The 16,937-nt window shown below is 43.5% G+C and overlaps 1 protein-coding gene across 2 annotated transcripts in view; it reads right to left on the bottom strand.

Moving 5' to 3' along the window:
• The window catches only part of AMPH (amphiphysin), a 185,228-nt gene that overhangs the window by 92,657 nt on the left and 75,634 nt on the right, over positions 1-16,937 (bottom strand). For both annotated transcript variants that reach the window (XM_054020662.1, XM_054020663.1), the window contains exon 2: positions 16,756-16,836. In XM_054020662.1, the coding sequence (XP_053876637.1) occupies positions 16,756-16,836 (81 nt within the window). The remainder of the gene's footprint in view (positions 1-16,755; positions 16,837-16,937) is intronic.

The raw sequence follows: 16,937 nt of genomic DNA, 5'->3' as shown, positions 1-16,937 counted from the left end.
GTTGTTGTGATAGGAGGTTCGGAATGAGAGGCAAGGGGATTGGTGGTCGAATCAACATTTTGGTGAGAAACGGAAACTAGGGCTGTCTGGGCCATGATGGGGCAATCAGGATCACCTTGGCCCCATCTGTTCGTATTTTTATCAGGACCCTGTTCAGAACTGATATCGGGGGAAACGCATAGAGTAAGTTTTGGTGCCACGGGATCATGAATGCGTCTCCCAGGGAATGTTTGCCTAGCCCTGCTCTGGAGCAAAAATTGGGACATTTCTTGTTTTTTGCAGTTGCAAAGAGGTCTATTGCTGGGTAGCCCCAAATGCGGAATATGTTGTGAATGGTGTGCTCGTTTAATTCCCATTCGTGATCCCACGGGAAACGTCTGCTTAGTTCGTCCGCTGTGGTATTCATCACTCCGGGAAGATAGGCCGCTGATACCCGGATGTTGTTCGCAATGCACCAGTTCCAGAGTTTCATAGCCTCTGTGCACAGAGACTGGGATCGAGCTCCCCCCTGTCTGTTCACGTAGAACATGCATGCAATATTGTCTATCATTATGCGTATGTGTTGGTTCTTGATCAGTGGCAGGAATTGACAGCACACATTGCGAATGGCTCAAAGTTCTAGGACATTTATATGGAGAGAGGTCTCGGTTGAAGAGCAAAGCCCCTGGGCTGTGTGGTGAGACATGTGTGCACCCCATCCTGTCAGAGATGCATCGGTCGTCAGTATGAGGGATGGAGTCTGCTGAAGAAAGGGGACTCCAGAGCAGAGGTTGGAGTGAATTGTCCACCACTGTAGAGAATCTTTGACTCGGACAGGTATGGAAAGAGTCTTGTTTAGAGGGTGCACATTCGGTCTGTACACCGTGGCCAACCACGCTTGGAAGCACCTCACGTATAGACGTGCATTTTGGACGACGGAGGTGCATGAGGCCATGTGACCTAGTATTTGTAGGCAGTCCCGGACAGTCACCTGGGGACTGTTGCGAATCCTTGTGGCCAGTTGACTTATAGAATTGAAGCGGGCTGGTGGGAGAGATGCCAACCCCGTCCGAGAGTCAAGGTATGCCCCTATGAATTCCAGATGTTGGGTGGGGTATAATGTGGATTTGTTTTTGTTTACTTGCAGGCCTAAAGATAGGAAACAATCGATGGTAAGTCGTATGGATCGGAGAGCTTCGTCGAACGTTGAAGCTTTGAGGAGGCAATTGTCTAGGTAAGGAAATATTACGACCCCTTGTTTTCTGAGATAGGCTGTAACCACGGCTAGGATCTTGGAAAAAACACGGGGGGCCGTGGACAGTCCGAAAGGGAGAACCCTGTATTGGAAATGTGTGGAGCCGAGAATAAAGTGTAGGAATCGTCTGTGGGATGGGTGTATAGTCACATGAAAATAGGCGTCCTGTAGGTCGAGGGCTGAAAACCAGTCGCCCTGCTCCAGCGCTGGGATTATAGTAGTGAGAGTGACCATCTTGAACTTTTGCTTTTTGACAAATTTGTTGAGCCGCCTGAGGTCGAGGATTGGTCGCCATCCCCCATTTTTCTTCTCTGTTAAGAAATAATGGGAGTAAAAACCCTTCCCTCTGTGTCGTTCTGGCACAGTTTCTACTGCTCCCAGTTGAAGGAGATGCTGCACTTCTTGGAAGAGTAGTTGCTCATGAGAAGGGTCCCTGAAGAGGGACGGGGAGGGTGGGTGGGTGGGTGGGTGGGAGGGAGAGGAAGGGGATGGCATATCCAATTGTAACTACCTCTATGACCCATTTGTTGGATGTAATTTTCTGCCATTGATGAGAAAATGGTCATAGGCGGTGTCCAAAGATAGGTGTGCCGGCTGAAGTGGGAACGCTGTTTTCTAAACCCTCGACCAATGCTTCAAATCTGCCTATTAGTTGGAGGGAGTTGCAGCGCCCCTGTAGAGTTAGGATGACGACGCTGGAATCTTGGTCTTTGGCATTGTTGTTGCTGTTGTTGTTCCTGTGGTCTAGAGGAGTGTTGTGTAAATGCGGGGTAGCGTGGGCGGTGATAAGGTTGATATCTATATTGTCGTCTTCTGGTCGCAGGTGGCTGGAGGCCTAGGGACCGGAGGGTTGCTCTTGCGTCCTTCATCGAATGAAGCATGTCGTTTGTGGTGGAGGCAAAAAGTTTTTCCCCGTCGAAGGGAAGATCTTCAATGGTGCTCTGGACCTCTAGAGGGAAGAAGGAGGAAGAGAGCCATGAACCCCGTTGCATGACCACTGCTGTGGCGGTCGACCTTGCTGCAGTGTTAGCTACATCGAGGGCCGCTTGGAGAGCGGTGCATGATATGGTTTGTCCCTTGGAAACCAGAGCTGTGAATTGTTGTTTCTTCTGCTCTGGGATGTGATCAATAAAATCCATGAATTTATTATAGTTTTTGTGGTCACATTTTGCAAGGACTGCGGTATAATTAGCTATGCGAAATTGTAGCGTCGAGGATGCATATACTTTATGGCCGAAGAGGTCCAGGCGTTTACTGTCCTTGTTGGCTGGGGTGGAGCGGGCGTACTGTTGATTGGCCCTCTGGTTTGCTGCATCCACTACCAATGAGTTTGGCGCCGGATGGGTAAAAAGGAATTCAGAGCCCTTTGAAGGAATGAAGTACTTCCTGTCCGCTTGTTTACAGGTAGGTAGGCTAGTGGCTGGATTCTGCCAGATGGATTTAGCGGGTTCTAAAAGGGCTATGTTGATTGGTAATGCCACTCTAGAGGAAGAAGAGGCTGCAGAATGTCTGTTAGTTCATGCTGTTGTTCAGTGACTTCCTCCAAGTTAATTTTCAAGTCACCGGCAGCTCTTTTAAAAAGGTCTTGGAATTTTGCATAGTCATCCAACGGTGTTGGAGGAAGGGGAAGTAAGGCTTCCTCAGGCGTTACGTCGGGCTCTGCTGGAATAGGAGCAGGACTCAGTTGCTCCTGGGAGTGTGAGGGTGCTGCCTGGTCTCTTATGTCACTGGCAGGTCCGTCACGTGGTGGTGCTAAACCGGTGTTGCGTCTGGTCGAAGTGCCGTAGCGCACGTGTTCTCGGGGGTACGATGTCCATGGTGCCCAACATTGCCATGGTGGTGGGTAGGGCATAGGTGGTGCCATCCAAGGGTTCACTCCCCATGGGGCAGGATCCTGAGAACAGGCTGAGGTAGTTTTTTTGTAACCTCTGTTGATTGGGGTCTGGGAGTCTTGATAAGGAGAAAAAACTGCTTGTGGATCAGTTTCCTCCTCACTGGAGGAAGGTTGTTCTGATCCTGAGTCAAGCATTGGAGAAAAACAGGCATTTATCAGGGGAGACTGCAGAATAGGTGACACCAAGAGATCTGCTGTCTGAGTGAATTGAAAAGGTGAGGCTCCTGCATGAGGTGAAAGCTGTGGAGGAGGAGGTTGCCGTGAGGGAACATTCCTCTGAGCAGGGGTTTTGCCTTTGATCTCCCTGTCAGCCTGTGCCACGGTTGCCGGTGCCATGGTAGGTGCCGGGGGGGGCAATATCAGCCCGCAGAGGGTCAGGCAGGACTGGAAATGTCAGCACCGCGTCCGTCTCGGTGCCGAACGGTGCCATAAACAAGGCAGGCAACTGAAAGCCTGAAGTCTCAGCACCGGAGCTTCACGACGCCGCCGCAGCCTGAGGCGGCTTTCGTGCGGTGCCTGAGGAGCCCGGCTCTTCAAAAGTGCTGAGGCGAGGAAACACAGGCAGGGAAACTGTTGACCTGCCTGAGGAACTTTTGTGCCTCACCAACTCCTTTGTTGGAGAGGGCTGCCCCTTTTTTGTAGCTTTCTTCAGTTTTTTTGAAGCAGGGGAGCTGTGGCGAACAGTAGAGCTGGAGTCGGGGCCTGGGTCTGAAACTGACCCGAAAGACTTCTGCAGGAGGAGCAGTTTCAGTTTAAGCTCCCTGTCCTTCCGTGCCCTGGAACTGAGTTTGGTACAGTGGGCACATTTTGGGGCAATGTGGGTTTCCCCCAGGCATTTTATACAATGAGAGTGGCCATCAGAGAGCGGGATAGCGTCCTTACACTTAGAACAGTGCTTAAAGCCTGTGGAGCCAGGCATGGTAGAAGCGGCTGTGGCTGAGAGAAAAAAAAATTTTTTTTTTAAACAGATAAAAGAACTAATGAGCCACACTAACAAGAACTGACAACAAACTAACTACTAGAACAGGTAATTGTAACAAAGTGAGGGATTTCCTAATGAGTCTGCTGAGCTCTGCCTCAGGCCGGGGACGGTAGAGAAGGAACTGAGGAGATTGGCCACGCATGCGTACTATTATCCTAGACTCACTGCGGTGGGGGGGGGGGGGGCAGCCTCTGCACATGCGTGGCCAGTACGAGTACTGCTACGAAAAATCTCCGAGTGAAGGTGCAGGGACGCACCAACACCTGGAGTGGAGCACCCACAGGGACATCTCTCGAAGAAGAACAGTAACTTACAATGGTGTTTTGAACAATTACTGTATAAAAATCATTGGTCTTATGGTCACACATCACCCTCTTCTTCTCTTTTATTCACCAACCCTGGTGTCCTATTTTATAAGCAGCAATATCCTGTGGTCAACAAAGGCATGAGCACCTCAGGGCAGGGGTCAAGCACAGACAAAATGTTGAGGGAAGCCAGGAAAATCCTTGACTGTTAAGGATCCCCTAACCCTCCATAGCCATGGGGCTCCAGGGTCCCTTACACCAGTAATGCACAATTTAATGAAAAATATAAATATGGTACAGTAGGTAGGCATATTTTGAATCACAGATTAAAACACTAACGGCCAAATTCAGTCACATGAGGGACAAAATTGGTGTAAGACTCTAGAAACTTTTCTAGATGTGGAGGAAGAAAATTAGAAGTGGAGCTGCTACTGGAAGGTTCTGCCATCAGACACATTAGAAATGCCTTCCCCTGCCCCCCACACACACCCATTTAGAATGTGAATGCCACCCCTTCGTGAATTTAGGAAAATTCCTTAGTATCAGCTTACGAAACTGTTACAAACCATCATTGGTTCACACTTTCTCTGAACAAGAAAGATTGGGACATGATTTTCTTAATCATTTCATTTACAAGACGCAGCTACAATGCAATTTATGTAGCGAGGCTGAAATATCACATACTTGATATCTGAAAGAAATAAATCACCAGAACTTAATGAGAGTCAAGAGCATTGTCTACCACCTGATTGCCACAGGTGCAGATTACTTGTTAAACTGTGAGGTAGATTTACAAAAGGGTTAATCATTTATGTAACCCTAAGCCTAACAGAATGTTGTCATTTTATAACTAAATATGTCTGGTACAACAGTTCAAATTAAAGCATTTCCTTTATTAGTCGGCTGACATGCTTTATTGAAATATGCAGTTATTAGTCTTAGCAAAAAAAAACTAGGCTGTCATCAAGAGTTCTAATTTGCATACATTTTAGATAGGGACTGACATTCTTTAGAGACATCAAAGTATGAATTTAAAGAACTGTTAACACCAGGAAAAGCTTGAAAAATATGAAGGACCAAATCCTACCCATTGGTATGCCCGGTAACTCAATGGGAGGTATATGTGCATATCAAATGGCAAAAATTTACATCAACCCTGTTTTTAATATCATTTTCTATCTCTATCTATCTAGGCTTGTGTATGGTTCCCATCACTGTGGTATCTGACTGCCTCCCCAAATTAGAAAGTGCACTCAACGATATATTCTTCTGTTTTTCTCTTTTTCCACCAGCCAGCAGAGCTTGGGATTCTTTTATTTTTCTTTGGTGATGTTACTCTGAGAAGTCTAGGTTGAAAGAGGTAGGTTTTGAATGATAGAATCAGAGAGTTTAAGGCCAAAAGGGATCACCAGATGATCCAGTATGATCTCCTGTGTATCACAGACCTCCAACACCACCCAGCATCTGCACACTGAACCCATCAACTGAAATTAGAGCATTGGGAGATGAAGCTATTGTGTGCCATAAGCACACCAATGCCCAAGCCCCACAATGGCAGGCAAATGATTAAGTGAGAGATATCCAACTGATCCTGGCAAGCAACCTGCGCCCCAGGCTGGAGACAAAGGAGAAAACCTGGCAAAGTCACTGCCAATCTGACACAGGAGAAAATTCCTTCCTGATCCCACATATGGCAATCAGTTAGACCCTGAGCATGTGATCAAGAACTAGCCAGAGTGCCAACTCACCCTGTCCAGTGTCCCATCTCCAGTTTGGCCATTTCTGATGCTTCAGAGGAAGACAAAAAAAACAACAACCCAAAACAGAACCCACAACAACCCACAACAGAATATTCGGGGGGGTGGGGGGGGGAGGGGGAGGGATATAAGATTTTAGAAACGTAAGATATAAACTGGAAGGGACCTTCCAGGGCTGTTGAGCTCAGTCCTCCCTCCCCACAGGCAACCCCATCATACAATCATAAATTTGTCAAGCTCTCTCTTAAAACTAATTAAGTTGTTTGCCCCCACAACTCCTACTAGGAGGCTGTTCCAGAACCTCACTCCTCTGATGACTGGAAACCTTCCTTTATTTGTGGTCAGTTTGTATCCAGTTGCTCTTGTGCCAACATCATCTTTTAGCTTAAATAGCTCTTCTTCCTCCTTAGTATTTACCCCCTCCCCCCCGATATATACACAGAGATCAATCATAGCCCCGCTCAGCCTTGATTTTACTAGGCTAAATAAAATGAACTCTTTTAGTCTCCTCTCATAAAATAGGCTCTCCATTCCCCTGATAATCCTAGTAGATCTTCTTTGTATACCTGTTCCACTTTGAATTTCTTGAACATGGGTGAACAGAATTGTATACAGTATACCAAATGAGATCTTACCAGTACCTCGTTCAATGGCATTAATACTTCTCTATCTGAACTTGAAATACCTCACACAATCCATCCCAGGATAACATTTACCTTTTTGGTAATCACATCATATTAGTGAGTCATAGCGATCCTGTGATTAACCAACATACCCAGGTCTCTTTCCTCTTCTGTTGCTTTTATCTGAATGGGAAAAGTGTGGTGCTTTACAGTGTAACAATCTGTGATTAGTGTAATGAAAGAAGTGACAAACTCAGGCATCTAGAGGACAGGATGAGCTGATACAGAGAGAGCTTTTGTTCAAACACAAATACATGGGATAATTAACCAAAGATAGATAGATAGATAGATAGATAGATAAAACACACCTCCTCTTGACAATGTAGAAAAGGCGCAAATGCACTAGTACATCTTAGATTATGAAACAGGTTTTCCTTGATTTGTCCTGATAGAAGTTAACCACGAAAGTCAATTTTTTCACATCTTATGTTTACTGCTTACCATACACTGTTCCATTCAGGATATTCTACTCCTGGTATTTTTTGGTCTCTAACATCTATATCTTTTTCCTGTTTTCTAATGGAGATAACTAGAGGTCTGAGCCTTCATTATTTGTATACCTCAATCTTATACTGGAGTCAAAGAAAATGTCGGGTATGCGAGGAGGATCAGACTCTGAAGTGTGTACCTGAATATAATCTATATCTACATGCAGTGCTATATACATCTATACTTTCTATAACTGCACTTTGCCTTTGTCTGTATCTATACTTATATCCTACCTATATCTGTACCTATATGCATTTATGATCTATATCTAAATGCTGTGTGTTAGTGGGCTTCTTAACAAATGTACTTTTTATGCTCATTTGCTTTAATATTTTTTTAAAAAATTAAGGAGTCATTGGCCCACGTTGGGAGGCAGTGTTAAAACATTCCATATCCACCAGGATAGATCTGCTGGACTGCATCCCCTCCATTTGTCAAAGCCCAGATGTTGATTAAGTCTTGTGTCTCAGTAGGCAGATACTTGAAGTGTTCCTGAAGTAACATACAACAGTATGTTTGATAAACACTGAATGATAATTTGACTTATAAAAGAAAATCACAGCAAGGTTTTGTCTTAGAGAAAGCAACTAACAAACAGTCATTAAAAAAGGCTGAGATATAACAGGTAAACACATCCAAGAAGTGTCAAGATGCAATCTAAATTAACCCTAATTTGATTAAGTTTTCCATTTTAGATTTTGTAGGAGTGAACATCTAAAAAGCCCCACCCAAACCCAACCAACTACAGTCTCATGTGAATTGTGGAATTCATTAGAGAGTAGACAGGTATCTCCTGAAAAAATAAACCTATGAAAGTACAGATTCTCCACTTTCCTGAGATCACGCCTAGTTGGAAACTAGTGAGACTGATATGAGATTTAATTATACACTAGGTCACCTAGTAGTCCTGGTGAAATGCACAAACAGGGTGTATGTTTTTGAGCTTTCATAGCTCATCAGTGTGCCCATCATGATCATGCATACATTTTAGGACAAAATGATTCCCAGTGGCGAGCAGGAATGCATTCCTCCTCCTTCCCTGATGACTTGCAGTGTTTATTCCCATCCTCATTGGACTTAGTGGTCAGCATGCATCTCAGCTGTGCCACAGGCTTGCTCCAAGAAAGGTGTCTGTTAGCTGAACAGGCTCTGGGTGTAATGTTCACATGAATGCAGGGGACTTTCACTGATCACCAGTTTTGAGATTAGGGAAAAATATTCCCCACTGGAGATTAGATATTCTTTGGAGAGTCTAATTTTCTGCAGAGTATCCACTGGGAATCACTTTTGGCATCAACTCTGTTTTAGGAAAGAAGGTTCCCTGAAGGGAGATCTGTATTAACAGACAGAGATATGGGAACCCACATGAAAATTACATATTTTTCTCACAAAATACTAAGTGTCAGGAGTTCTCTGCAGTTTTATGCTGAGATTTTCAAAACTGTAAGGGAATAATACCAGTTAATGGGAATTAGACTTCTAAATCACTCAGGCAGCTTTGAAAAATCTTGTTTATTGACTGGTCCCTTTTTCCATCCCAAGCCCAAGCACAGGAGTGAGTGTGAAATGGGCTCTACACTCATCATGATGCAGTACAGATTTAAGATCTATATGTGGGGCACCCAGGCATTCCCACAAGAAAAAGGCTGCTGGAAAATTTCAGTTCAGATTAATTCCAGGTGACTAGAGTACATGTTGGTGCCCTCCTTCACCTTCATACCTTTTAGTCTCTGATTGATATTGAGAAAAGGGCCACAAGGACCCTTAGTTAGCTACCAAGTGATAGTTTGTTACTGTTCATTCTCTTAATAAAAATTGTGGGCTAAGAACCAGATTCACAGCTGGTGTAAATCAGTGTAGCTACATTGCTTTTTCATCAGATGAGGATCGGACCCTAATACTTTCACCAAATGATTTGTGTGAGTGCATTTTCCTACCACAGGGTGGCAGCAACAACAAATGGTAGCATAAAGCACGTGAATGGAAACTTGGAGCTAGATCCTCTGCTGATGTAAATCATTGTAGCTCCAGTGTAGTCAATGGAACAACACTGAGTTACACTAACTGAGGTTCTAACATTCCCCCCCCCCCCCCCCCCACACACACACACACCCCGGCCCCCAAGCCCAAAGAATAGACCAACTAGGGAGCTTTCCGGGATCCCATAATATATACACCAGGCAAGAACGGCAACGGCCCCAACCTGTCCCTCATGTGTATAATGTGAATTTTGTAAATCAACTCAAGGAGCAAGCTTTGCTCACTGAAGAAAAGCCTCTATTTTCTCATAATTTCATAAACCAGCAACTGGAACACTGGACATTCTACTTAATTTTCATCCTGGCAACATTTTATTTTCTAACAGTGAGTGGTGAATAGGCTATTTTTTATTTATAGCCTAATGAAATACCTGTAACTTCTGTGATGGAAAACAAAAAGCAAATGGTCTCACATACTGATGGAGCAACTGAGCAATTAAAGATAAAGATGCACAGGAGACATTAAACAGAATATTGATCTGTTATGAATTATAATGCTGGCATTATTCTGATTAGAATATACTTCGCGACAAGGGAATCGCTGTTTAACTTTGCATAATACTAGTCAGCAAGTAATACATTCTTTCCATGAGACTGGGATCAGAAAATAAAAATAAAGTGCAAGATGCTCGTGCTTGAACAATAAAGCAGAGAGAAAATTTTGTTTATTAGTACAAACTCCCACTAGAATCAGTGATATTTTTGCCTGAGAGAGGAACATGCAAATTTGACACTTCTTATTTTTACTTTAGGCTTGATTAAAAGGCTAGGCATGTTCACAGTTAGCTTGTGCAAAAAGGAAGAAATAAAGCTTCAGGAATTGATCTCTTTTAGTCTACAGAAAATGTCTGTGTTCTATATGAACCTATTCACGGTACATGAGTTCTGTTTAATAGTGACAACTTCCTTGTGAGAAATTTTTCTTGTTTGCAAATCAAAAGAAAGATAAGATATGAATATGTTTTATGTATTGTTTAAAATCCAAATCTCGTTGTTCTGTGCTAAGAGATCCTGGTTCAGTTCTGGTATCTGGCTTCTTCTGATTCATAGGACTTGGAAACTATGTAAAGGCAGCCTGCTCTGTGCCTGCAAAAAATGAACTGACTCATGTTAGCCTGTAGTGATTCATCTGGCCAATTCAAACAGCTGGTTTGATAAGCCCAAAAGAGGCTTCTATTCTGTAGTCCTCAGCCAAGAGGTGGATGGTGGTGGGTAAACCTGAAGGAATTCTCAGGGATCCTAAATCAGATGAAATTCCTCCATGGGGGAAAAAAAAAAAAAAAGCTCAGTTCAAAGTACCTCCAGACAGACCATACGGTTGACTTTTTTGTTCAGCGACAGCTTTGTTTCATCAAGGTGCATAGCAGGTGACTAACATTAAGCATGTGGTGATACTCACGTGGTTAAGTATCTTGCTGAATCTGAACCTGAAGAACTACTCTGTGTAGCTCAAAAGCTTGTCTCTCTCACCAACAGAAGCTGCTCCAATAAAAAGATATTACCTCACCCACCTTGTCTCTCTAATGTCCTGGGACTGACAGAGCTACAACCACACTGCATACAAGAAATGGCATTGGCTAAAGATTGGATGACCCATATGTAGATTTTGATGAATGTATGTATCGATGGCAATGAGGCTGCCTAGCAGATCTCAGTACAGGGGAGACAACTTCCTTTCCTGAGTTTGTCAGTGCTCCAGAGGACTGACTTTGATGCTTAATGAAAGGAAGATTATTTCTTCCATCTATTTTGGGAATGAACGCTATGACAGTTGCGAGAACTGCTTCTCTGAGTTAAAACTAGTATACTGGAAGTCTTCTCTGAAGAGACCCAACTTCAAAAACTCATCTGATTGGAAATAGTAGCTATTGGGACACCTATTTTAATGGGTAGAAAGTATAGTGACACCTCCAGCAGAGGTCTGGGTAGTGCTGTATGGAGCAGAATGAGGTCCCACAGTAGTTTTCTGTGAGCTTGTGAAAAAGGGTTGTTTGCCCCAAGGAAACATTTAACGTTGGGATTCCTTTTCTTGAGCATGCTGATAAAAAGAGACTGGCCTTTTTGCTTGGATATTCTTATACGCCCACATTAAAGTCCTCCTGGTGGAACTCAAGGCTATGTTTCATTTGTTTACCATGGTAGCTAGATAATGGACTTTGTGCCAACCAACAGAGTACGTTATAATTTTTTTTTACTTCCTTTTATAATTTTTTTTACTTCCTTTTTGGGTCTAGGAGAGTGAAATCACTTCATCCAAGTATTCATTTTGAACCTGTCTGGTCCAGGATCAAGAACAGTTTTTTGCAACCATAGACCTCTTCCATGAGACAGAGATTTCAAAAAGTCCAGTGCTAGGTTCTTCAGCCAGAAAGGCAAACAGTACATCGCTGTTCTCTCTTTCCTACTTTTATACTGTCCTGGGGAGCAGGGAAAAAGGTGGGGAGGCACAAAGCAAAGACATTACCTAGTCTTGTGAGAGGTCATTCACTACGCAGGTCCTGATGGGTCACATTACAGCTGTTTCCAGTTGCAAAAAGATGAATCACCAGTTGATTAAATTGACTTACAATGAGTGAGGATACTTCTGGCTGCAGGTTCCACTCTGCTTAATCCAATCCTTAGTCATGTAAGAATTGGTGTTCATGTCCTCCTTTATTGGCAGTGCATACAAAGATAGGAAACTTTGCTCTGCCCAGGATAGAAGTTGATTTTCTCTCTAGGATAGGGCTGATCATGTTCTTCCTCACTTATTTACAAAAATGTCACGACCAGAATAAGTCTGTTATCCATGGAAGGAGCAGTGCTCTGAGACCTCAGTGCATAGGCTGTGGAGCAAAGGGCAGACACCACAGCCTGACCACTTTGATTGGGAATGGGGGAGCTGGTCCAAAATTGTCAGGTCATAATGCCATTCACTCAAAGTTTGAGGGGATGAGTGGGTGGACTCATGTGCCTGGGGTCCAGGTTGCTGGTGGGGGGAAGTGAGGTTCCTGAGAGAGGTGGAGGGTCAGGCAGGGAACCTGTGCCGCCCCTTCTACTTTAAATAGTACTCTGTAGCTCCTACCTACTGGTGGATGCTGTGCTCTGTCTCTGGTACCCATTTCCTGGATTGAAATGGGATCTAAATGAACCTTCCTCCATTATCCCCAGTTGGCCTCTGACCTAAAGATCGCTCTGCCTGGTTTGCTAATCAGTGAATCCCTTAAAAATATCTGATTCTCCGCATTCACCAGTGGAGGGAGGGGAGAATTTACAATGGGACTGTGATCTCTGCCAATGGATGTGATAGGGTGAGATGTGGAAGGAATAACACATAATACTGGACAGGTCTCCTATGCACTCTGGTTCACTGAAGCATGCCTGTGTCTGAGATCAGAATTCCCAATAGGCTCCAATAGTAATTGGATTTTTGTTTCTGTTTATGGCTTTTGTGGCCATTTTCAGTTAATATTAGTCTGAAATAAGACTTTGTACCAGATAGTATTCTTCCTCAGCCCAGCCCTTTGATTGACTTCCCTGGTACCATGTGTCTGTGTTTATTATAAATCCAACATATTCCAGAAACCATATGACTCTGTGGTTTGTTTCTCTCTCTGTACAGAGTTCTGATAAAAGATGATCCAGAAAGAGATAAAAGTGATTTTTCTTCTTCCTTAAGCCATTATTAATACTAACACAATCCTGGAAAAAACGTTAGCATTGCCAGCATGTGCAGGAGCTTAGGGTGTCATAACTGATCATAATTTTTTTTTCCAGCGGGTGAGGTGGTCTGTTGCCACCTGAGAGTTTTCATGCTCACAAAGGGGACTGAGGTGATGTCTTCCTGGAAGTGGCTACCTGTGAAGGGCCAGTGTATTGAGAAGGCCATTCTTTCAGTTAACCATCTTCCCTAGTTAGAAACACTTGGTCTTCGACCATCAGAGGAGATAGCCACATTTACCTTCAGTAGCTACACTAGCTTGAATTTGGACTGATGTGCACTGAGGAACATTCTGGCCCTATAAAATGTGAGCTAAGGGTTAGACATAAATAAATGGTGGGCCAAGAAGAGATCCCTTGCTGCCTTGCTGTTCTTTCACATCTGGGTTGCTGCCTCTCTTCTCACTCCTTGGCTAGCTGCTTGGAGGAAATGGAAGCATGGAAACAAAGCGGGCATTGGAGAATGGTGCTGTGTCCAGTGCTGTCCATCCACGGTTTATGGGGAAAATGGATGGGTAGGGCCATCAGAGGCGTGGCTGCTAATGTAGACTATAAGAACCCAGGCACAATCTTCCATCTGGCTTCACTCCTCTAACACAGATAGAGGCGGAGGAGGAGGGACAGTTGCTTGCCCCTGAAGCCAGTTCTTTCCTGTTAGGGAAGGGGGGTGAGATGACCCTGCCTGGATAAGTAGGGGTATGGACTGCATTCTGCCCACAGAACTCATCAAGCTCCCTCAATGAGACACTTGATAAGGGAGGGAGAAAGTGAAACAGACCTTTCTTTTATCCTCTGGCATTTCTCAATTTAGCTCACTCGCTGAAGCCTGCAGGGGCACCAGTGGCTGCAAATACCTTAGAAGGGGAAGCAAAGCTGAAGGGACAATTTCCCCAGAACTCAAATGCAGCCCTAGGGCACAGCTGGGAATCAGATGGATGCATTATTGAGCCAAGTTGCCAGTCAGAGATTTTAAGTGAAGTTTGGAATTTCCCTTAAAATGTTCTCTGACAGGGAGGTTTGGTTGAGTTGCTTTGAAAGCTGAAAAATGCTGCATTCATCAGAATGGGTGTAAATTCAGATGCACAATGATAATATTTTATATCGGAACTTTGTCAACTATTTCACTGTTGATCAAAGCAAGGACAAACCAAGAGGAGGCATATTATGAAGACCTATGCAAATGGACAGGCTTTTGTTTTTCCATAATCAAGCACTAGGAACCAAGCAGAGCCTATGGATACATCTGAACCCCACTGAGAGGGAATGAAGCCCAAGGAGCCCAATTGAGCTCAGAGAGCATGCATGATCAGATTTTAAACATCTGCACTATCTACTCAAAATGGTGTCAATTTGGAACATCATTTGGGCAGGGCTTATTTTGTAGGTGGAGTTTAGAAGAGGAACGCTAGTCCTTTCCCCCTCAGTTCCACCCCTTGCACTACGTCATGGTTATGTCCTGATTTAGTGCTATCTAGATTCTGCTGTGCCCATGACTGCTCATTATTTACTGTCTGTCCACCAAAGACTGAGAAGATAAATAAAATTATCATCATCAGCTTTGTTTGCCCATCGCAAGACTTCCAGTGGGAAAGTACCACTACAGCAAATTCTTCAAAAACAAATTATTTTGAGGCAAAATTTTGCTGAAATAGGAGATTTCCCCCCCCTCCCCTGTCATCTTCCTTCTTATTTCTCCTTCTATTACTAGAGTTATTTGGCTAAAAATTACATCTTACAGGAACTTTGTTTCTTAACAGGGCCTCATTCCTCCCACCTTTTCTACAACTAAAGAGAAAATGTATACCTCTTTTTTTGACAGCACAATTAGTTGCCATGCAAATGGCAGTGACATTACCAAGAAATGATTATGCTCCCCACTCGATAATAAGCAGCTGCAGAAGAGGAAATAGAAAAATGTCCCATGTTAATGTAAATGTCCCGGTTAAAAATACAAGATCCTTGCATGGCCCAACAGCTCCCAACACTGCTCTCTGCTTTGGGCCCAGTGGCTCATGATACCTCCATCTCCCTCCAGGTCTCAGGAAGGTGAGTGAAGAACCACCCTCCCAAAACAGTGACTGCTACTGCCTCCCTTCCCTTGAATGGAGGGATGGAGAAGTGAAGATTCACCTGGCCAAGCAATTCCTGAAGCCTCCATTGCTTAGGGAGAGGGGAGTGCAAATACTTTACTTCAGTGGCTCTCTGCACCCCTCCATTAATTGCAAGGACACTGAGCAGGAGCCCAGCTGCGGCTGGCCAGTCTGGAGCAAGTGAGGTCGGGGAGGAATGAGCAGTGTCTGTATGGGATACACACCAATGAGTGGCATGGGGAGGGACTAATTCAGGGTGGGAATTACAAACACAGACAGACAGTCTCATGCTCCCAAAGCCAATTCTCACATGCCATAGTAAAATGTGGAGGACCAACCCTGCCGCTCCCCCAGTCCTAGTTACATCTCCCCTGAGTGAGTTTCTGGGCTGTAAGAGAGCATATGAACAACCAGAGGTGATGGAGATACAAGTCAGTCCCTAACGGCTTCTCGTTTAATGTGGCCATTTCACCATGTTAGCTCTTTTCTAATGGGGCTGTTTTTATAGAAAACATCTTGATATAGATGAACTTTTAAAAAAATAAATTTGTTATTTTCACTTACATGTGAAACATTTTAGATGAATAAAACAGATCTTTTGTATCCCCAAGTACATTCAACAACAGATAGAGAAATATAACTTCTTGGGCCTAAACTATTTGAGTGTCTTTACATGTGAGCTAAACCGCACGCAAAGGAAAGAACAGAAAGACTATGATTAAACCTCTGGAGACCTGGATTCATATTTATCTTATATAACAAATGAAATAATCTTGGTAGAATTCATCTAATTCTTAGTGGGTATTATATCACACTAGAAATCTGCCATGGAATTCAGTATAATTAGTCACCTCTGATCAGTACAGCAAGGAGTAATGGACGTTAGAATTTAGAGTACACTGTAAGCAGAGTAGATAATAAGGTCTTTGGGACAGAGAGTAGGTACATCATATGTGTACCTACAGCACCTAGCACAATGAAGCCCCAATCTTGATTGGCTGCCTGGGCACTGTTGTGAAATTAATATTTGCAATAATAATTATTATTATTAATAATAATACATCAATAAGGCAGTGCAGGAAGAATACACATTACAGTCTATACACACTATAACGTTCATGTTCAACTTCAGACTGTGGCAACTACTAAGTCTAATACAGACAAGAAAACAAGCAAAGAAATCACACAAATATGCCTCCCCTTTGTAAAATACAACTACAGTTTTGCATTTGTAGTATTAATTTGGGTCAGATTCTATTCTCAGTTACACTGTTGTACATCCACAGTCACTCCAGTGAGTTACATGACATTGTGTTCAAGAGAGTGCCTCCAGCTTCAGAATGGTGTTGCATGAAATCAGAACCTGGCCCTTTATTACAAATGTTGGGCCCAATCCTGAAATCCCTTTGCAAGCAAAACTTGAAGAGAGTTTTGTTTACAGGAAGACTGCTGGATGAAATCCTTGAGCTGTAAATCTTCATACAATGTGTCTGACCTGTTGCCCAAAAGCATGTTCATCACAATCAATGAATTCAAATACACCCCCATTTTTTTGTGATATACAAACCAAACAAGTAACTGACCTCTTGTCGTTTGAAGTTTTGAACATATTCTTCAAACTGTTCATCTTTTGTTTCATCAGCTTTCCCTAGCTTTTGAAGTACCTAAATTGGAAAGAAGAAAAAAAAAAGAATAATTGCATTATGTCTAGTAAGGAGAATATTTAGAGTCACAATAGAACAATATCATGACTTTAACCACCTCT

Source organism: Malaclemys terrapin, chromosome 2 (genome assembly GCF_027887155.1).
Source record: "Malaclemys terrapin pileata isolate rMalTer1 chromosome 2, rMalTer1.hap1, whole genome shotgun sequence".
In the NCBI taxonomy this organism is placed as follows: Eukaryota; Metazoa; Chordata; order Testudines; family Emydidae; genus Malaclemys; species Malaclemys terrapin.
The sequence above is the reverse complement of the archived record's forward strand: the minus strand, read 5'-3'. Positions and strand labels throughout refer to the sequence as shown.